This window comes from Oncorhynchus tshawytscha, linkage group LG13 (assembly GCF_018296145.1).
Source record: "Oncorhynchus tshawytscha isolate Ot180627B linkage group LG13, Otsh_v2.0, whole genome shotgun sequence".
In the NCBI taxonomy this organism is placed as follows: Eukaryota; Metazoa; Chordata; class Actinopteri; order Salmoniformes; family Salmonidae; genus Oncorhynchus; species Oncorhynchus tshawytscha.
In genome coordinates, this window is record NC_056441.1 from 60,491,808 (window position 1) to 60,514,089 (window position 22,282).

General features: G+C 44.4%; 1 protein-coding gene across 1 annotated transcript in view; it reads right to left on the reverse strand.

Annotated features, from left to right (window-relative positions):
* Positions 1-4,833: 4,833 nt before the first annotated feature.
* Positions 4,834-22,282, reverse strand: part of LOC112266168 (protein phosphatase 1L) — a 95,457-nt gene continuing 78,008 nt past the window's right edge. The window contains exons 2-4 of the mRNA XM_042296089.1: positions 20,665-20,851; positions 9,702-9,863; positions 4,834-6,788 (exon numbers count right to left, since the gene is read on the reverse strand). Of these exons, the coding sequence (XP_042152023.1) occupies positions 6,439-6,788; positions 9,702-9,863; positions 20,665-20,851 (699 nt within the window). The 3' untranslated portion in view covers positions 4,834-6,438. The remainder of the gene's footprint in view (positions 6,789-9,701; positions 9,864-20,664; positions 20,852-22,282) is intronic.

The following is a 22,282-nucleotide window of genomic DNA, read 5'->3' on the forward strand; positions in this document are numbered from 1 at the left end:
TTTGTTTTGTTGATGTTGAGTGTGAGGGTATTTTCCTGACACCACACACCGAGGGCCCTCACATCCTCCCTGTAGGCCGTCTCTTCGTTGTTGGTAATCAAGCCTACCACTGTAGTGTCGTCTGCAAACTTGATGATTGAGTTGGAGGTGTGCATGGCCACGCAGTCGTGGGTGAACAGGAAGTACAGGAGAGGGCTCAGAACGCACTGTTTTGGGGCCCCAGTGTTGAGGATCAGCGGAGTGGAGATGTTGTTACCTACCCTCACCACCTGGGGGCGGCCCGACAGGAAGTCCAGTACCCAGGGCGGGGTCGAGATCCAGGGTCTCAAGCTTGATGACGAGTTTGGAGGGTACTATGGTGTTAAATGGTGAGCTGTAGTCGATGAACAGCATTCTCACATAGGTATTCCTCTTGTCCAGATGGGTTAGGGCAGTGTGCAGTGTGGTTGCAATTGCGTCGTCTGTGGACCTATTGGGGCGGTAAGCAAATTGGAGTGGGTCTAGGGTGTCAGGTAGGGTGGAGGTGATATGGTCCTTGACTAGTCTCTCAAAGCACTTTATGATGACTGAAGTGAGTGCTACAGGGCGGTAGTCGTTTCGCTCAGTTACTTTAGCTTTCTTGGGAACAGGATCAATGGTGGCTCTCATGAAGCATGTGGGAACAGCAGACTGGGATAAGGAGTGATTGAATATGACCGTAAACACACCAGCCAGCTGGTCTGCGCATGCTATGAGGACGTGGCTGGGGATGCCGTCTGGGCCTGCAGCCTTGAGAGGGTTCACGTTTAAATATTTTACTCATGGCGGCTGCAGTGAAGGAGAGCCCGCAGGTTTTGGTAGCGGGCCGTGTCAGTGGCACTGCATTGTCCTCAAAGCGAGCAAAGAAGTTGTTTAATATGTCTGGGAGCAAGACATCCTGGTCCGCGATGGGGCTGGTTTTCTTTTTGTAATCCGTGATTGACTGTAGACCCTGCCACATACCTCTTGTGTCTGAGCTGTTGAATTGCGACTCTACTTTGTCTCTATACTGACGCTTAGCTTGTTTGATTGCCTTGCGGAGGGAATAGCTACACTGTTTGTATTCGGTCATGTTTCCGGTCACCTTGCCCTGGTTAAAAGCAGTGGTTCGCTTTCAGTTTCGCGGGAATGCTGCCATCCACGACTTCTGGTTTGGGAATAATAAATCATATATATTTTCGGTTTAGGCTACACCCATTTATCTACACTGAACAAAAATATAAACACAACGTGTAAAGTGCTGGTCCCATGTTTCATGAGCCGAAATAAAAGATCACCAAAATTTTCCATAAGCTTATTCCCCTCAAATTTTGCGCACAAATTTGTTTACATACATGTTGGTGAGGATTTTAAGCTTTGTCAAGATAATCCATCCACCTGATAGGCATGTCATATCAAGAAGCTGATTAAACAGTGTCATTTTAAACAATAAAAGGACATTCTAAAATGTGCAGTTTTGTCACACAACACAATGCCACAGATGTCTCAAGTTAAAGGAGTTTGCAAATGGCATGCTGACTGCAGGAACGTCCACCAGAGCTGTTGCCAGATAATTAAAAAAAATATATATTTTTTATTTTTATTTTACCTTTATTTAACCAGGTAAGGCTAGTTGAGAACATGTTCTCATTTACAACTGCGACCTGGCCAAGATAAAGCATAGCAGTGTGAACAGACAACACAGAGTTACACATGGAGTAAACAATTAACAAGTCAATAACACAGTAGAAAAAAATAATATATATACACCTATATACATTGTGTGCAAAAGGCATGGGGAGGTAGGCGAATAATTACAATTTTGCAGATTAACACTGGAGTGATACATGATCAGATGGTCATGTACAGGTAGAGATACTGGTGTGCAAAAGAGCAGAAAAGTAAATCAATATAAACAGTATGGGGATGAGGTAGGTAAATTGGGTGGACTATTTACCGATAGACTATGTACAGCTGCAGTGATCGGTTAGCTGCTCAGATAGCAGATGTTTGAAGTTGGTGAGGGAGATGGAGACTTCTAACTTCAGCGATTTTTGCAATTCGTTCCAGTCACAGGCAGCAGAGAACTGGAACGAAAGGCGGCTAAATGAGGTGTTGGCTTTAGGTATAAGGTGCTTTAGTAACAAAACGGATGGCACTGTGATAAACTGCATCCAGTTTGCTGAGTCGAGTATTGGAAGCTATTTTGTAGATGACATCGCCGAAGTTCGAGGATCGGTAGAAGAGTCAGTTTTACTAGGGTAAGTTTGGCGGCGTGAGTGAAGGAGGCTTTGTTGCGGAATAGAAAGCAGACTCTAGATTTGATTTTAGATTGGATATGTTTGATATGAGTTCATTTCTCTACCATAAGCAAACTCCAATATCGTTTTAGATCATTTGGCATTACGTCCAACCGGCCTCACAACCACAGACCACATGTAACCACTCCAGCCCAGGACCTCAACATCTGGCTTTTTCACCTGCAGGACGTCAAAGTGGGGGTGGTTTGCAGAAGAATATTTCTGTCTATAATAAAGCCCTTTTGTTGGGAAAACTCATTCTGGTTGGCTGGGCCTTGCTCCCAAGTGGGTGGGCCTATGCCCTCCCAGGCCCATCCATGGCTGCTCCCCTGCCCAGTCATATGAAATCCATAGATTAGGGCCTAATTTATTTATTTCAATTGACCGATTTCCTTACATGAACTGTAACTCAGCAAAATCTTTGAAATTGTTGCGTTTTTATTTTTGTTTAAATATAGATAATGCAGTTCGAAGTGCTGAAAACAGGGCACGTGACTTGTTAGAATACATAAATTAGTTTTTTTAATCTAACAGTTTATTAGATTAATAAAACAAATAATTAAGTTCATAAACTACTTACTTACCATTATAAATCAATTTAAGTATACCTTAACGTAAAGTGTAACCTGGATTTACCCAGTCAACATCTACCACCATGTAACCCATTTACTGTACAAATTCAGAACAATAATACTGTACAAAACAAGTGCTATTGACAAACCAATCATTCTTTAGGCCACTCACCAGCACGGTCGTTGAAATATACCATATCTGCAGATCTCTCAAACTAATCAAATATATTTTATCAACATCATTTTTTTCTCTCCCATGAATGAAGACCAATAAAGACAGTGCTATGATCATTAATCCTTTTATTGTTATCGGTTTGATTTTATATATATTTTTTACAGTTTCTTAAATTCAACAAAAACAAATACAAACTCCACATAAACATTTGGTAACATACAGTGGGGAGAACAAGTATTTGATAACCTGCAAAATCGGCAGTGTTTCTTACTTACAAAGCATGTGGAGATCTGTATTTTTTTTATCATAGGTACACTTCAACTGTGAGAGACGGAATCTAAAACAAAAATCCAGAAAATCAGTGTATGATTAAGTAATTAATTTGCATTTTTTTGCATGGCATAAGTATTTGATCACCTACCAACCAGTTTTCTGATGTATCAAATACTTATGCTATGCAATAAAATGCAAATTAATTACTTAAAAATCATACAATGTGATTTTCTGGATTTTTGTTTTAGATTCAGTCTCTCACCGTTGAAGTGTACCTATGATAAAAATTACAGACCTCTACATGCTTTGTAAGTAGGAAAACCTGCAAAATCGGCAGTGTATCAAATACTTGTTCTCCCCACTGTACATTATTTCGAAACTGAAAAAGCACAAACATACTAATCTAGTAAAATACCTCTTTTGTTAATAAACCAAAGAGTTGGTGCATTGCTTTCTTCATTGCAAATGTGGAGGAAGAGGATAACATGGGAGCAGTACAGTGCCTTCAAAAAGTATTCAGACCCCTTGACTAGTTCCACTTTTTTTTAGGTTAGACTCATTCTAAAATTACATTGTCCCCCCCCCCAAATATACTCACAATACCCCATAATGACAAAGCAAAAAAAGTTTATAAAAAATACATTTAAAAAAAGTGCTAATTTATTAAAAATTAAAAACTGAATTTTTATGTAAGTATTCAGACCCTATACTCAGTACTTTGTTGAAGCACCTTTGGCAGCGATTACAGCACTGAGTCTTCTTAGGTAAGACCCTACAAGATTGGCATACCTGTATTTGGAGTTTCTCCCATTCTTCTCTACAGATCCTCTCAAGCTCTCAGGTTGGATGGGGAGTGTTACTGCACAGCTATTTTCAGGTCCCTCCAGAGATGTTTGATCGGGTTCAAGTCCGGGCTCTGGCTGGGCCACTCAAGGACATTCAGAGACTTGTCCTGAAGCCACTCCTGCACTGTCTTGGCTGTGTTCTTAGGGTTGTTGTCCTGTTGGAAGGCGAACCAGTGACCTAAGTGTCAGTGACCTGAGGGTTCTTGGTCACCTCCTTGACCAAGGCCCTTCTCCCCCGATCGCACAGTTTGGCCTGGCCGTCAGTTCTAGGAAGAGTCTTGGTGGTTCCAAACTTCTTCCATTTAAGAATGTTGAAAGCCACTGTGTTCTTGGGGACATTCAATGCTGCAGACATTTTTTTGGTACCCTTCTCCAGATCTGTGCCTTGACACAATCCTGTCTCGGAGCTCTACGGACAGTTCCTTTGACCTCATTGCTTGTTTTTTGCTCTGACAACTGTGTGACCTTATATTGACAGGTGTGTGCCTTTCCAAATCATGTCCAATCAATTGAATTTACCACAGGAGGACTCCAATCAAGTTGTTGAAACATCAAGGATGATCAATGTTAACAGGATGCACCCGAGCTCAATTTCGAGTCTCATAGCAAAGGGTCTGAATACTTGTGTAAATAAGGTATTTCTGTTTTTGCTTTGTCATTATGGGGTATTGTGTGAGGAATTTTATTTGTTTAATCAATTTTAGAATAAAGCTGTACCGTAACAATTTGTAGAAAAAGTCAAGGAGTCTGAATACTTTCCAAAGGCACTGTATGTACATTCATGTCACACTTCCTTGTCTCACGGAGACATCTGTGATGGTATTCTACACGTGAGATATATCTACATGTGATGTGCATGTTTAACGAACATTACAAACCAAGGAGTTAGTTTTGGCAACAAATTCATGAGGAAATGTATATTAAAAAAAATAAGGCAACAGGTAAATATTTCATTCAAAGGCTTCATATTACGTTTTGAGTCTGTCAGTTTACAGAAATAAACTTAAAGTAAGCTGTACTATATGACAGACAGTGACAGTCCCTGATGTCGAGGGAGCATGAGTCCATAGAACTAAACCCAACTTCAGAAAGACAATCGGCTGCCAATGATCAGAATAAAGACGTGTCGGGTATTCAAACAGTAGAATGCCACCACGCATGTGAAAATCAATTTGTATAATTAATGAAAAAAGACTGGCATAACAATAATAACAGCATGGTGCAAACATTTGTGCAACTAGTGTCAAAGTGATTCCTAGATCAGGGTTAACATGGGATTAGACTTAAAGAAATGTATTCTGGGCAGACAGATGACCACAGATCGTTGTCGACAGACAGGCATAGATGACATCATTAGTAGTCTGCATGAATGAGGAACGATATCTATTATATTTAGTACCAATAAACTACAGAACTTCAAAATACAGTTGCAATTCTCAGTGCAGTCATTTGGGGGTACTCAACTGCAAGTCAAAAATCAACATGGCGCTAGGGAGCTGACAGGTTTAAATGTCTATGGAGCCGACGGACAAGATGGCCAATGTTTAGAACGACAGATCAACGTTAGAAATCAAGGGGTGACAGTGAAGAATCAAACTGAATGTGATTTGACATGATACACTCATGCAGGCAACAGGCCGTTGTTGAGGACCGCAGAGCATGCATCTCCTAATGCCATCTTAATCAAATCAGTCACTGTCTGTTTGAGTCCCCCCCCCCCAAACAAATAGGCCATGCCAGACTAAACAGAAGAGAACACAGTTACGTTTGTCTAGTCTGAGCTGTCTTTAAACAGAAACTATTTAGCCCCTCCGGCTAACCAAACAGGTGTTCAGTTACAGGTGCTCTGATGTATGTAAGCACCAAATCAGATGACATCTGCTGATAAAGGTTTTCTCAGAGATGTACAAATCACTGCAACTTGGTCTCGACTTCAAATTATGTTGATATCTTGGTGTACCTCTCCTGCAAAATAGTAACACAGTGTAGGGCCTGGAGGATGACTGCTTAAAAAACAACTAATAAACATTCATGATACGTTATGTGGATTGAAGAAAAAAATGAAACAAGTGACTGTTCGAGAGTGTGAGTGAATTTGTATGTGTACATTTTAGTGTTTGCATCATGGTGGCGAATGGCTCATTTCTGTAAATATCTTCAATAGAAACAGTTCTCACTCCAAAAACTGCCAGCTTGTTTTCTCTTTTCTTTTAAACCTACACACACATATATATTCATATATAATATAGATCTCTCCTTTGGCTGTATCAGTAGGTCTACTGCTCTGCGGCCTTGCCACCGGCACCTTTGAACTTGACCACCATGACGGTTATGTTGTCCGGGCACCCGCGGTAGAAAGACTGCAGGACGATGCTCTTGGCGCCAAAGTGGGGTTCGTCGAGGCGCTCTTTGATGAAGCGTACGGCCTCCTCGTTGCTGAACGCGTCCCACAGCCCGTCCGACGCCAGGATCATAAACTCTGGCTGCAGCTTATCTAGGTCAAAGGTCATGATGTCAGGGTTGGGGATGACAACATTCAGGTTCTTCAGAGGGTAGTCGCCCAGCGAACGAGACATTGCCAGGACGCCCTGAACACGCCACGAACCGTTGAAACTGATGAAGCCACCTGGAGGGGGGAGGATGGGGAGAGAAGAAACCAATGGCTTTTAGTTACAGCAGATGAAGAGATAAAACACATTTTTTGTGTTCCTAAGACCATGAGCAGATCCATGAATCTTTATCAACTACAGTATGAAGCCATTCAAGTGAAGGGGGGAATAAATGGATCAGCGCACGAAATGTATTTTCTTTGGTTTCAGATCTTTTCACTGACACAATGGTTTATATTGGACACAGTTCACATACAGTACTGAAGTTCAAAGGTAAAGCAGAAAAATAAACAGTATTCAGGAGAGGTCTGCGCTGCCCTGTATGTTTGCATTCTCTCCCACTGCCAGAGCCCCGAGCCAGGTTACTAGAGAATTACACATGAAGAGGAATCAGAGTAACTGGATGAAAGGCTTTACTTGGAAGCCATAATAAACGGGAGGGAAACACAGGGTTACCCTCAACTTGAACCCTGCATCATAATAGCTATATAAAAACTGTCATAATATTTTATTTGATCTTTATTTAACTAGGCAAGTCAGTTAAGAACAAATTCTTATTTACAATGACAGCCTACCCCGGCCAAACCCTAACGACGCTGGGTCAATTGTGCGCTGCCCTATGGGACTCCCAATCACGGCTGGTTGTGATACAGCCTGGAATCGAACCAGGGTCTACAATGACGCCTGTAGCACTGAGATGCAGTGACAGACCGCTGCACCACATGGGAGACCCAAGTAATAATAATGACAGAGCAGATGTTGTAAACAGTCATGAAAGCTGGTGTGAACTTATGACCACTGATTTTACACTTACTTACACATAGTTACTTAGGTCAGTTACTGGAAACTGCTCGCCAACTAGCTTACCCAGTTTGTGTGTCATTTGCGGTCATGACTTATTTGCAGCTCCACTACCAACCTGTAGATGGTGATGGTGAGCTATGGACAGCCACAAATAACAATAGTGTGTCCTACTTGATTTGTTACTCATTTGACTAAAGGCTCAATTCCATCAAAATCACTTTCACATGAAGGAGAACATGAAACAGTATAAAATTATAATTACATCACAGGCCAATGGGCTCTGTAGACGTTTTTTGGGGTTCTCTTGAGGAGTGCATTCCATTCCTCACTTACTGGCCCCCCTGATCTATATAAAGCTATGATGTCATCAAGGAAACGTTTAGATAATAATCGGAGATCAAGGTGGTGGGAGTAGTCATGGATACTGCTCCTGATATATATATTTGTAATTTCATTTGGCAGAGGCATGGTTTACCCCTCAGTATAGCTACACTATAACAGCTGAACCAGGGATAGTTGTGTAGTTTCCTCTACAGTTAAAACTCGTTTTTCAAACACTCAGATTTCTTGTTACAGGACACCTACTTTGTGCATGACAAGTAATTTTTCCAACAATTGTTTACAGACAGATTATTTCACATATAATTCACTGTATCACAATTCTAGTGGGTCAAAAGTTTACATACACCAAGTTGACTGTGCCTTTAAACAGCTTGGAAAATTCTGATAGGCTAATTGACATCATTTGAGTCAATTGGAGGTGTACCTGTGGATGTATTTCAAGGCCTACCTTCCAACTCAGTGCATCTTTGCTTGACGTCATGGGAAAATCAAAAGAAATCATGAACCAGACCTCCACAAGTCTGGTTCATCCTTGGGAGCAATTTCCAAACGCCTGAAGGTACCACGTTCATCTGTACAAACAATAGTACGCAAGTATAAACACAAGGGGACCACGCAGCCGTCATACCGCTTAGGAAGGAGACGCGTTCTGTCTCCTAGAGATTAACGTACTTTGGTGCGAAAAGTGCAAATCAATCCCAGAACATCAGCAAAGGACCTTGTGAAGATGCTGGAGGAAACATGTACAAAAGTATCTATATCCACAGTAAAATGAGTCCTATATCTCCATAACCTGAAAGGCCACTCAGCAAGGAAGAAGCCACTGCTCCAAAACCGCCATAAAAAAGCCAAACTGCGGTTTGCAACTGCACATGGGGACAAAGATCGTCCTTTTTGGAGAAATGTCCTCTGGTCTGATGAAACAAAAATAGAACTGTTTGGGCCACAATGACCATCGTTATGTTTGGAGGAAAAAGGGGGATGCTTGCAAGCCGAAGAACACCATCTCAACCGTGAAGCACGGGGGTGGCAGCATCATGTTGGGTGCTTTGCTGCAGGAGGGACTGGTGCACTTCACAAAATAGATGGCATCATGAGGGAAGACAATTATGTGGGTATATTGAAGCAACATCTCAAGACATCAGTCAGGAAGTTAATGCTTGGTCGCAAATGGGTCTTCCAAATGGACAATTACCCCAAACATACTTCCAAAGTTGTTGCAAAATGGCTTAAGGACAAAGTCAAGGTATTAGAGTGGCCATCACAAAGCCCTGACCTCCATCCTATAGAAAATGTGAGGGCAGAACTGAAAAAGCATGTGCGAGCAAGGAGGCCCACAACCCTGACTCAGTTACACCAGCTGTCATGAGGAATGGGCCAACATTCACCCAACTTATTGTGGGAAGCTTTTGGAAGGCTACCCGAAACATTTGATCCAAGTTGAACAATTTAAAGGCAATGTTACCAAATACTAATTGAGTGTATGTAAACTTCTGACCCACTGGGAATGTGATGAAAGAAATAAAAGCTGAAATAAATCAAATCATTCTCTCTTCTATTCTGACATTTCACATTCTTAAAATAAAGTGGTGATCCTACCTGACCTAAGACAGGGAATTTTTACTAAGACTAAATGTCAGGAATTGTGAGAAACTGAGTTTAAATGTATTTGGCTAAAGGTGTATGTAAACTTCCAACTTCAACTGTATAAATGTTTAAGATTAGGGCTAGTGGTGGAGAGAACTGATCCTAAACCAGTTCTTAAGGCATATCCTTTTGCTCACCAGCCTTCTTGATCCTCTTGCGTTCTTTGAGCTGGTAGGGCTTGTGATCATGTGACAGGGCGATGGCGTTGCCATCTTTGTCACAGAGGACTCCACGCGAGTCGCCAACGTTCGCCACCGTCAACTCTTTATCAGACAGCAGGGCCACCAGACATGTGGTACCTGAGAGAGGGAGGACGGGGAGGAAAAAGATGAATAGAACCATGTTAGTCTTGAATAGAACTTGAACATCCTATTGCCAAATTCACTGTATAGTAGGGGAGGTAGTTCTGCTCTAAATCAGTGACTTTAGTTCAACAATCAAATACAAGGGAGGAGCGAAAACTCGCAGACACTTAGCCCTCCGTGGAATGACTTTGACACATGCGCTATAGCGTCAGATTGCACAAACAAACCCTCTCCAACAATACACAGCCACAGCCCTTTGAAAACAGCACTTCAAAAAGTTGTCCTCTTTGGGTTGTTTTCTTCTCCCTTTCCCTTCTTTGTTTGGTTTCCCAGTCTCTGGGCTGAGACTGAAGCCCATTGTCTGAGATCCAAAGCCCTGCAGTGAGAACATACCAGTCTGTTTGACCATCTGTCTGTTTGCACACCACACAACCCAGAACAGGGCATAGGGGTATGGGAACATCTGACTTGACCACCCCAAGGAGGAGAGATGCTTTGGGACTGGCAGGTAGAGGGAGTGAGGGGAGGTCCATTTCATTGAATGAACCTGCCTTCAGTTTCAACCCTGCGCCTACATTGCATGTCTACACTTGTGATGTGATTGTGATTTTCCATTGCAGGAATTGGGTTATACTCTGCTGTTTCAGGGCTTAGTGAGGAAATTAAACAGGTTCAGCTCCCTGGTGATGTGTTTTTCCATTCCCTTCAATCATTTAGAGGCAAAGACCCTCCGAGCCGCCTGAAACTGATCAAGAAATAATGTAGGAAGAGAGAAAAATGGGGGGAGTGAGAGATGTAGAGCACGAGATTGTGAATAAAAAAGGGGAAAGAGGAGGAGAGAAGTCGAGGGCGAGTGAAGGGAAAATTAGATTACTTCTCAGCAGGACTGTGATTTTATTATTCCCATTTATAGCTTTGGATGAGGGAAAAAAATGACAAAACAAACAGAAAACGGAGCCAGAATGAAAGAGGCAAGAGGGGAGAAAGAGGATGAGGCAGACAGCAGGAAAGTGGGGGTAGAGAAAGAGAGGGTGGGGCAGACAGCAGGAAAGTGGGGGTAGAGAAAGAGAGCATGGGGCAGACAGCAGGAAAGTGGGGGTAAAGAGAAAGAGAGGATTGGGCAGACAGCGGGAAAGTGGGGGTAAAGAGAAAGAGAGGATTGGGCAGACAGCAGGAAAGTGGGGGGAAAGAGAGGATTGGGCAGACAGCGGGAAAGTGGGGGTAGAGAAAGAGAGGATTGGGCAGACAGCAGGAAAGTGGGGGTAGAGAAAGAGAGGATGGGGCAGACAGCAGGAAAGTGGGGGTAAAGGGAAAGAGAGGATGGGGCAGACAGCAGGAAAGTGGGGGTAAAGAGAAAGAGAGGATGGGGCAGACAGCGGGAAAGTGGGGGTAAAGAGAAAGAGAGGATGGGGCAGACAGCGGGAAAGTGGGGGTAGAGAGAAAGAGAGCATGGGGCAGACAGCAGGAAAGTGGCAGTAGAGAGAAAGAGAGCATGGGGCAGACAGCAGGAAAGTGGGGGTAGAGAAAGAGGATTGGGCAGACAGCGGGAAAGTGGGGGTAGAGAAAGAGAGCATGGGGCAGACGGCGGGAAAGTGGGGGTAGAGAAAGAGAGAATTGGGCAGACAGCAGGAAAGTGGGGGTAGAGAAAGAGAGGATGGGGCAGACAGCGGGAAAGTGGGGGTAAAGAGAAAGAGAGGATGGGGCAGACAGCGGGAAAGTGGGGGTAGAGAAAGAGAGGATTGGGCAGACAGCAGGAAAGTGGGTGTAGAGAGAAAGAGAGCATGGGGCAGACAGCAGGAAAGTGGGGGTAGAGAGAAAGAGAGCATGGGGCAGACAGCGGGAAAGTGGGGGTAAAGAGAAAGAGAGGATTGGGCAGACAGCGGGAAAGTGGGGGTAGAGAGAAAGAGAGGATGGGGCAGACAGCAGGAAAGTGGGGGTAGAGAAAGAGAGGATGGGGCAGACAGCGGAAAGTGGGGGTAGAGAAAGAGAGGATGGGGCAGACGGCGGGAAAGTGGGGGTAGAGAAAGAGAGCATGGGGCAGACAGCAGGAAAGTGGGGGTAGAGAGAAAGAGAGGATGGGGCAGACAGCAGGAAAGTGGGGGTAAAGAGAAAGAGAGGATTGGGCAGACAGCGGGAAAGTGGGGGTAGAGAAAGAGAGGATTGGGCAGACAGCAGGAAAGTGGGGGTAGAGAAAGAGAGGATGGGGCAGACAGCAGGAAAGTGGGGGTAAAGAGAAAGAGAGGATGGGGCAGACAGCGGGAAAGTGGGGGTAGAGAGAAAGAGAGCATGGGGCAGACAGTGGGAAAGTGGCAGTAGAGAGAAAGAGAGCATGGGGCAGACAGCAGGAAAGTGGGGGTAGAGAAAGAGGATTGGGCAGACAGCGGGAAAGTGGGGGTAGAGAAAGAGAGCATGGGGCAGACAGCAGGAAAGTGGGGGTAGAGAAAGAGAGAATTGGGCAGACAGCAGGAAAAGTGGGGGTAGAGAAAGAGAGGATGGGGCAGACAGCGGGAAAGTGGGGGTAAAGAGAAAGAGGATGGGGCAGACAGCGGGAAAGTGGGGGTAGAGAAAGAGAGGATTGGGCAGACAGCAGGAAAGTGGGGGTAAAGAGAAAGAGAGGATTGGGCAGACAGCGGGAAAGTGGGGGTAGAGAAAGAGAGGATGGGGCAGACGGCGGGAAAGTGGGGGTAGAGAAAGAGAGGATGGGGCAGACGGCGGGAAAGTGGGGGTAGAGAAAGAGAGGATGGGGCAGACAGCAGGAAAGTGGAGGTAGAGAGAAAGTGGAAACAAGGTGGGAGATAGGAGAGTGAACACCAAAGTTAGCCATTCTATCTTTTCATCTCTCTGTGTGTGTCTAATCCTCTCCTGCTCTGGTCGACAACTGGCACCTCTGTACCATGCCGTTCAGCTAATTATTTCTTAATCGGGCTCCCGTTGTGATGGAGAAAATGGGCTGTACTGCCCTGCAAGCGCACCCTTCCCCAATTAGTTTCACAGAGCCGCACACACACATACCTCTCCTTTTCCAATTAAACCATCATCCTAGCACAAACATACCACTATCTGATTAGCTCAACGTTGCCCCGTGCACATCCACAAATCCAATTAAACCTAGCATACCTACATAGACTGACTTCTCCAAATTAGCCTAGCATACCTGAGCTAGTTCACTCCTTCAATTAGCCAAGGATACCTACAGATTGACTTCTCCAATTAGCCTAGCATATCTACGTTAGTTCACGTTTTTAATTAACGTAACATTCTGTACCTAGGCTAACTCTCTTCTTCAATTAGCTAGGCTCTACCCTGTTCCGCTCTCTTTTCTCTGAGCATTAGGCATGGCCTGGGCATGTCAAATTCTCCAATTAGCCTACTTTAGTGTGTGCACATAACTATGTCCATGCCATTGTCTACCCACTTTCTAAAAAATAAAAAACAGAACGAACATCTACTACCCAGTCCAAAAGAAAATGCTTCCCCATATTTCCTGTGCAGGTCTAGATATCAGCTTTTCCCTATTAACCCCAGGTCCTGACTATAAAGAGAGCAGTGGTCCTCTTAGACATACCAGGCCAAAGAAATGTTAAATAAATAACTCACTGTAATAAAAGACGGTTTGAATAGACTTAGCTCTTGGCCATTTCATCAGGGGCCTCTCACTCACTTTTCTCTTTTTCCTTCTATTGTTCCCAGAGAAACAATGGATGGCTGGATGAAAAGAGCGAGGGATACATCTGATAGGTTGCCCTGGGGACTCTGTTCGCCCTGATAACAACAAAAGCTCAACACTTCAGTCCCTAAATGAGCTACCCGCTCAATCAGATATAAGGACAACAATCAAAAACAATTACCAGTCCAACTGATCCCCCCCCAAAAAAAAAAAAAAAAAAGACTCAGGGAGGCAGTTGGACTGAAAACTCAGAGCCATTTCAATACATGGCTGACTAATGCTTTGCAACACAAAAGCAGGACTTTAAAAAAAAAAAGTAGGGTAGCTTTATGGTAAGATTATCTTTGGGCTCAAACTTAAATCATTCTTCCTGTCGTCCAAACAAAGGGATGAGTGAAATACAGGAGGATAATGAACATAATGGGGCTAGGAGGGGGACGGTTGAAACCTCAGTCTGGGAATCAACAGGGCATCTTGCTTTGGAGGGAAAGGAGGGATGGGAGGGAGGGAGAGAGGAAGGGGTGGAGGGGTGGGAGAGATGGAGGAATGGATGGGAGAGGGGTGGGAGAGAGGAAGGGATGGAGGGGTGGAAGGGATGGGAGAGAGGGAGGAATGGATGGGAGAGAGGGAGGAATGGATGGGAGAGATGGAGGAATGGATGGGAGAGGGGTGGGAGAGAGGAAGGGATGGAGGGGTGGAAGGGATGGGAGAGAGGGAGGAATGGATGGGAGAGAGGGAGGAATGGATGGGAGAGAGGGAGGAATGGATGGGAGAGGGGTGGGAGAGAGGACAGGATGGGAGGGAGTGAGGGGTAGAGGTGTGGGAGGAATGGGAGAGAGGGAGGAATGGATGGGAGAGGGGTGGGAGAGAAGAAGGGGTGGAGGGGTGGGAGAGAGGAAGGGGTGGAGGGGTGGGAGAGAGGGAGGGGTGGAGGGGTGGGAGAGAGGGAGGGGTGGAGGGGTGGGAGAGAGGGAGGGGTGGATGGGAGAGGGGTGGGAGAGAAGAAGGGGTGGAGGGGTGGGAGAGAGGAAGGGGTGGAGGGGTGGGAGAGATGGAGGGGTGGAGGGGTGGGAGAGAGGGAGGGGTGGGAGAGATGGCTGAGCAGAAGGAAGATGGGACTTGTGGGTAGGCTAGTTTAGCCTTTTCCACTAGACTGAGTGACGCAGATCACACAATCGATTTCTATCAGCATCTGGGATTTCTGCAGAGAGGAGGTCAAAAGGGAGGTGAGTGGTCCCGTGTGGCTCAGTTGGTAGAGCATGGCGCTTGCAATGCCAAGGTTGTGGGTTTGATTCCCACAGGGGACCAATATGATAATGTATGTAGTCACTACTGTAAGTGGCTCTGGAGAAGAGCGTCTGCTAAATGACTAACATGTAAATGACAAACAGAGGTAGTGCCTTCACTAAGTGGGCACGTCGCAGGAGGAGAAACCCAAAAGTCAAGCACGGGAGTTAGCTTGTTATGGTCTCGGGTACAACACTGGTTCTACTTTTACAATCATGGTGTCACATGACCTCTAGTAGAATGTGACTGACACAGCCTGACCGCTTGAAAGGCCTTTTCATACCAGCCACGCATTCAATTACACACTCATCCGAGTCACGAGGTTCTGTGCTGTGAATAAACTACTATAGTGAACTGTACACTCTATAGTGTATATATATATATATATATATATACATACTCCATCACTCTCTCTCCCCCAACTCCCACTCAGAATAATAAGTTACATGCAAAGAATTATATTCCGTAGAACACCCTCTCTGAATTCTCACTAGTTCGTTCTCTTCCTCTCGGACGCTCTCCCTCTTTCTCCACCTCCCACTCCGAACATTAAGTTATGTCAGGATCCCAAATCCCCGGAGAGAGGCAGAGACATTACGTGTGCTGCATTCCTAAAATCGCAGTGTGTGAAGCGAGTCTTTACCACCAGCTCATCATTAATATTTTAGCTCTCTCTTCCCTACATTCTGAATATACCATCATTGGATCTGTTGTGACAACTTCGCTCCCCCTCTCCCCCCCTCTGGTCCTGTGGGTGCTAAACGAGTACGGGTGGCGGTGAAGATGGATGGCGCTCCATCTCCCTCGCTCTATGAGTTCAGGACGACACTCTTCCCCTTTCAGTATCACCTTCTGTCATCTTTATCATATCACCATCCCTATTTTTGTCCCTTGGCTTACTCTCGTTCCCTCTTCCATACACTGGCCCTTTGTCTCTGTCCAACCCTTTTCTCTCTCTTTTGTCCTCCTTCCCCGTTCTTTCTATTCCCCTTATCATGTAACTCTAAACCCTCTCGCCCTACACACAGGGCATTCAGAAAGTATTCAGACCTTTTCACGTCCTCCACATTGTTAGAGCTTTATTCTAAAACTGATTAAATATTGTCCCTCATCAATCTACACAAAATACCCCATAACGACAAAGCAAAAACAGGTTAAGATGTTTTTTTGCTAATTTTTTATTTTTATTTTTAAAAGACGGAAATATCACATTTACATAAGTAACCAGAACCTTTACTCAGTACTTTGTTGAAAGCGATTACAGCACCGAGTCTTCTTGGGTATTGACTATACAAGCTTGGCACACCTGTATTTGGAGAGTTTCTTCTCTGCAGATCCTGTCAAGCTCTGTCAGGGTGGTTGGGGAACGTCACTGCACAGCTATTTTCAGGTCTCTCCAAGATGTTCAGAGTTTCATCAAGGATCTCTGTACTTTGCTCTGTTCATCCTTCCCTCAATCCTGACTAGTCTCCTAGTCCCTGCAAAAAAAGTTTGGTACTCTTCAGCAGATCTGTGCCTCGACACAATCCTGTCTCTGAGCTCTGTGGACAATTCCTTGGACCTCATGGCTTGGTTTTTGCTCTTACATGCACTGTCAACTGTGGGACCTTATATAAGAACAGGTGTGTGCCTTTACAAATCATGTCCAATCAGTTTAATTTACCATAGGTGGACTCCAATCAAGTTGTAGAAACATCAAGGATGATCAACGGAAACAGGATGCAACTGAGCTCAATTGAGTCTCATAGCAAAGGTTCTACTTATGTAAATAAGGTATGTTTTTTTTTAGTTGTAATAAATGTGCAAACATTTCTAAAAACCTGTTTTAACTTTGTCATTATGGCATATTGTGTGTAGATTGAGTGGGGGGGGGGATTATTTAATCCACTTTAGAATAAGACTGTAACAAAATATGGAAAAAGTAGAGGGGTCTGAATACTTTCCGAATGCTCTGTACAGTGCCTTCAGAAATGATTGACACCCCTAGACTTTTTCCGCATTTTGTTGTGTTACAGCATGAATTCAAAATTGATGAAATTGAGATTGTGTGTCACTGGCCTACACACAATACCCCATAATATCAAAGTGGAAATATGTGTTTAGACATTTTTACAAATGATTTTAAAATGAAAAGCCTAAATAAGTCCAGGAATACAAATTTGCTTAATAAGTTGCATGGACTCACTCTGTGAGCAATAGTGTTTAACATGATTTCTGATTGACTACCTCATCTCTGTACCCCACACATATGATTAACTGTAAGGTCCCGCAGTTGAGCAGTGAATTTCAAAACAGATTCAACAAAGATGAGGGAGGTTTTCCAATGCCTCGCAAAGAAGGGCACCTATAGGTAGATATTTAAAAAGCAGAGTATCCCTTTAAGCATGGTGAAGTTATTAATTACACTTCGGATGGTGCATCAATACACCCAGTCACTACAAAGATCCCGGCAACGGAGTTAGGAAGGACGCCTGTGAGGAAGGAAACCGCTCAGGGGATTTCACCATGAGGCCAACAGTGACTTTAATACAGTTAGATTTAAATGGCTGTGATGGATCAACAACATTGTAGTTACTCCACAATACTAAGCTAATTGACAGAGTGAAAAGAAGGAAGTCTGTACAGAATAATATTCTAAAACATTCATCCTGTTTGCAAAAACACACTAAAGTAAAACTGCAAAAAAAAATGTGGCAAAGCAATTCACTTTTTGTCCTGAATACAACATATTACTGAGTACCACTCCATATTTTCATGTATAGTGGTGGCTGCATCATGTTATCAAATCACATTTTACTTGTTGTATTCGGCGCATGTCACAGGTATAGAACTAGGTGAAATGCTTACTTACAAGCCCTCAACCAACAATTCAGTTACGAAAACTGTGTTAAGAAAGTATTTATTAAAATAAACTGAAGTAAAAAAATAAATACATAAGAACCTTTTTTTTTTAAATAACAAAATTAAAGATTAACAATAAAATAACAATAGCGAGGCTATATACAAGGGGTACCGGTACAGAGTCAATGTGCGGGGTCACAGAGGTAAAGTGGCTATGCATAGATAATAAAACAGAGACTAGCAGCAGCGTAAAATGCAAATAGCCCGGGTAGCCATTTGATTAGCTGTTCAGGAGTCTTATGACTTGGGGATAGAAGCTGTGAAGAAGCCTTTCGGACCTAGACTTGGCGCTTCGGTTCCGCTTGCCATGCGGTAGCAGAGAGAACAGTCTATGACTGGGGAGGCTGGAGCCTTTGACCATTTTTAGGGCCTTCCTCTGACACTATAGGCTGTCTCATCGTTGTCAGTGATTAGGCTGTTGTGTCATTGCAAACTTAATGATGGTGTTGGAGTCGTGCTTGGCCATGCAGTCATGAGTACAGGAGGGGACTGAGCCCCTGAGGGGCCCCCGTGTTGAGGATCAGCGTGGCGGATGTGTGGCTACCTACCCTTACCACCTGGGGTCGGCCCGTCAGGAAGTCCAGGATCCAGAGGGAGGTGTTTAGTCCCAGGGTACTTAGCTTAGTGATGAGCTTTGAGGGTACTATGGTGTTGAACTCTGAGCTGTAGTCAATGAACAGCATTCTCACATAGGTGTTCCTTTTGTCCAGGTGGGAAAGGGCAGTGTGGAGTGCAATAGAGATTGCATCACCTGTGGACCTGTTGCGGCGGTATGCAAATTGGAGTGAGTTTAGGGTTTCTGGGATAATGGTGTTGATGTGAGCCATGACCAGCCTTTCAAAGCACTTCATGGCTACAGACGTGAGTGCTACGGGTCAGTAGTCATTTAGGCAGGTTACCTTGGTGTTCTTGGGCACAGGGACCATTGTGGTCTGCTTGAAACATGTTGGTATTACCGACTCCGTCAGGGACAGGTTGAAAAAGTCAGTGAAGACACTTGCCAGTTGGTCAACACATGCTCAGAGTACATGTCCTGGTAATCCATCTGCGGCCTTGTGAATGTTGACCTGTTTAAAGTTCTTATATCAGCTACAGAGAGCGTTCTTTCACCAGAACTCTGGGTTCCCCCATGCATGCTTCAGTGTTGCTTGCCTCGAAGCGAGCATCGAAGTAATTTAGCTCATCTGGTAGGCTTGGGTCACTGGGCAGCTTGCAGCTGTGCTTCCCTTTGTAGTCCATAATAGTTTGGGTATATTTGTAATCATTAAGGACTGGGGACTTTTTCAGGATAAAACAGAAAGAATGGAGCTAAGCACTGGCAACATCCTAGAGGAAAACCTGCCTCAGTCTGCTTTCCACCAGACACTGGGTGATGAATTCACCTTTCAGCAGGACAATAACCTAAAACAAGTCCAAATCTACACTGGAGTTACTTACCAAGAAAACAGTGAATGTTGCTGAGTGGCTGAGTTATACGTTTGACTTAAATCAACTTGAAAATGTATGGCAAGACCTAAAAATGTTTGTGTAGCAACAATCAACCACCAATTTGACGGAGTTGAAGAATTTTGAAAACAATAAATGGGCAATTGTTGCACAATCCAGGTGTGGAAAACTTTGAGATGTACCCAAAAAGATACACAGCTGTAATTGCTGTCAATGTGCTCCTACAAAGTAATGAATCAGGATTGTGAATACTTATGTAAATGACATATTTCTGCTTTTCATTTCCAATAAATATGCAAAAATGTCTAAAAACATGTTTTCACTTTGTCATTATGGGATATTGTGTGTAGATGGGTGAGAGAAAAAAATCTATGTAATCAATTTTGAATTCAGGCTGTAACAACACAATGTGGAATAAGTCAAGGGGTATGAACACTTTCTGAAAGCGCCATCTGTCAAGCCACCCTGAGGAGAGGCAGCTGAGCACTTTCTCTCCCTCTTTCTCCCTTGTTACTGCTACGTCTATGTCTGATGAAGATAAAGCTATATTTCAACAGCTGAATAAGCAGCACGGCCGGAGCCTAAGCCCAAAGTCAGAAATACTTTGCAAGCAGCAATTTAGGGCTCCTAGAAAAACAAGTGTAGGAATGAGCAAACCAATGTGAGCAAACATCACAATAGTAATGGGCTCCTTCCTTAGAAGAGTCCAGGAGAAGTGCATGCCTGCCCCTAGCCAACCCCACTCATGTACACAAAACAAGCTCATACACCCCCCTCGAACCACAGCTATTTTTACAAGCTTCATTTCCCCTAGCTCTCTCTATCAAAAACACCACAGCTATTTCAACAAGCTTCATTTCCCCTAGCTCTCTCTATCAAAAACACCACAGCTATTTCAACAAGCTTCATTTCCCCTAGCTCTCTCTATCAAAAACACCACAGCTATTTCTACAAGCTTCATTTCCCTAGCTCTCTCTATCAAAAACACCACAGCTATTTCAACAAGCTTCATTTCCCCTAGCTCTCTCTATCAAAAACACCACAGCTATTTCAACAAGCTTCATTTCCCCTAGCTCTCTCTATCAAAAACACCACAGCTATTTCAACAAGCTTCATTTCCCCTAGCTCTCTCTATCAAAAACACCACAGCTATTTCAACAAACTCTTCGCTCTGTCCCCAAACAAACTATAGCCATCATTTGAGAATTTCTCAGACAACAGTGTTTGAGCATGCAGAAATTAGTGCAATCAATCCAAAACAAAGAATTGTGGTCACGGTACAACACGGATCACAAGACTGGGGCATCCAACTAACCGTGAAGTCAGCACTACACATTATAGCCTATTCATTTTTTTTCGTAGGCAATGGTACATATTTTCCCTCTAATGGTTATATTCAGGATTAAGGTATAAACTGTTGTTAGATTAGTGGAACATGTCTGCCCACAGAGGGGTGCCTGTGACCTTTAACCCCTGGCTGCCCTGCCCTCTGACCTGCTTCGTTGTAGACGGCTGACAGCTTGTCCAGCATGTCCCTGTCCAGAGCCAGGATCTGCTGCTCCAGAATGGAGGAATAGGACAGACCACCGCTGCTCTCATTCTTCTCCTTCTCCCGGTCGTAGCTCAGGAGCTGTTGACGCAACGCCTCCGACAGATGGGCCTTGGCAAAGTCAGCCGCCGCCTGGGACAAGAAGGAGGAGGGAGAGAGAGCTACAGTGAGCTGGCTATACTGAAGTCAAGAGTTATACATGGTGTAAACTGTAAGAAATTGTAAACTAAGTGATGTTCACAGCTCTGCCACACAGCATCAAACAATGTGGGTGAGCCCGCACTGTAGTCAGACACACACACACACACACACACACACACACACACACACACACACACACACATGGGGGAGAAGACAGGCTACAGTAGCGGTGACCTGGCTGTCCTCAGTTCCTTGCTGAAACCCAGATAAAGCAGGAGATAAATAGCCATAGGTAAGGAGAGGGAGAAACTGCACCACTAGCTAAACACGCTTCCCCTCCCGCCGTGCTGTGGAATACAGCTGAGCAAGAGAAACTCTATCCTCGGCTGTTCATTTCAGCCATGCGATAACGGCACACCCTTTGACAGACAGATATGCAACGCTTCACAACAAAAGAGAACGGCTCGTTTTTCTCCTCCTTCCCTGAATCATGGCCAGAGATTCAAGCCTAGCCAAGCTGAGCCAAAAGAGAAAGATAGTGTAAAATAATTAGACGCTTTTGACTAACAGGGGGCTTAGCGCTTATATGCGAGGTCAGGGGCCCCAGACAGAGCATGATCTTCTGCCTTATCACTCAGAAACTGTTTCTGCCTAACATTTCAACTCGCTTCACTTTCTGACTCTCCCTCACAATATTTCTCTGGCTCTCTCGCTCCCGCTCGCTCTGCGACTGTCCCTTGCTCTCTGTATCCGACCCCTTCCCCTCTGCCTGCGGTTCCCACAACCCCTCTGTGCTCGCTTTGGGAGCGAGGCCTCTTTCTCTGGCCTCTCTCTCTGAGCTTGCGTGGGGACGTATCTCAGACATTCCTTCCCTCCTGTGGTTACCATAGTGACCGCAGGGATCATAAGGAGGTCAGAGGTCTTTTGTCTGGAGGAACTACATGGGACAGTAGTGACCACATTAATAGCTGCTTTAGTGCACTGTTATTGTGAAGTACAAGGCCTTTCTGGGTTAACAAAGACGATTTATCCTTTCAGACATCCAAAGAGCAGATGTGTGTGTGTGTGTGTGTTTATATGTGAGTGAACACACAGTCATTAAGCCTGGATAAGCAAAGAAAACAGGATAACAAGTCTTAGTTATCCTGTTAAGTGACAGGGTGGATGATCGGACACCTGTAAAGAGCTCAGCCCTGCTCTACTCTGACCCGTCCTAGTCCCACTGATCAACTGTGATCAGCACCACCCTACTCAACTACTTTAGACCTACCGGGACACCAACATGTCTACTATTACCCAGATATTATTAGTCGCCTGAGAAAAAGGACGAAACGGCAGCAGTCATGGTTTACACACCGAGAGTGAGAGACAGACACAGAGAGGGGATGGTAGAAGTGTGTGACTTATCTGGGCTGTGTTATT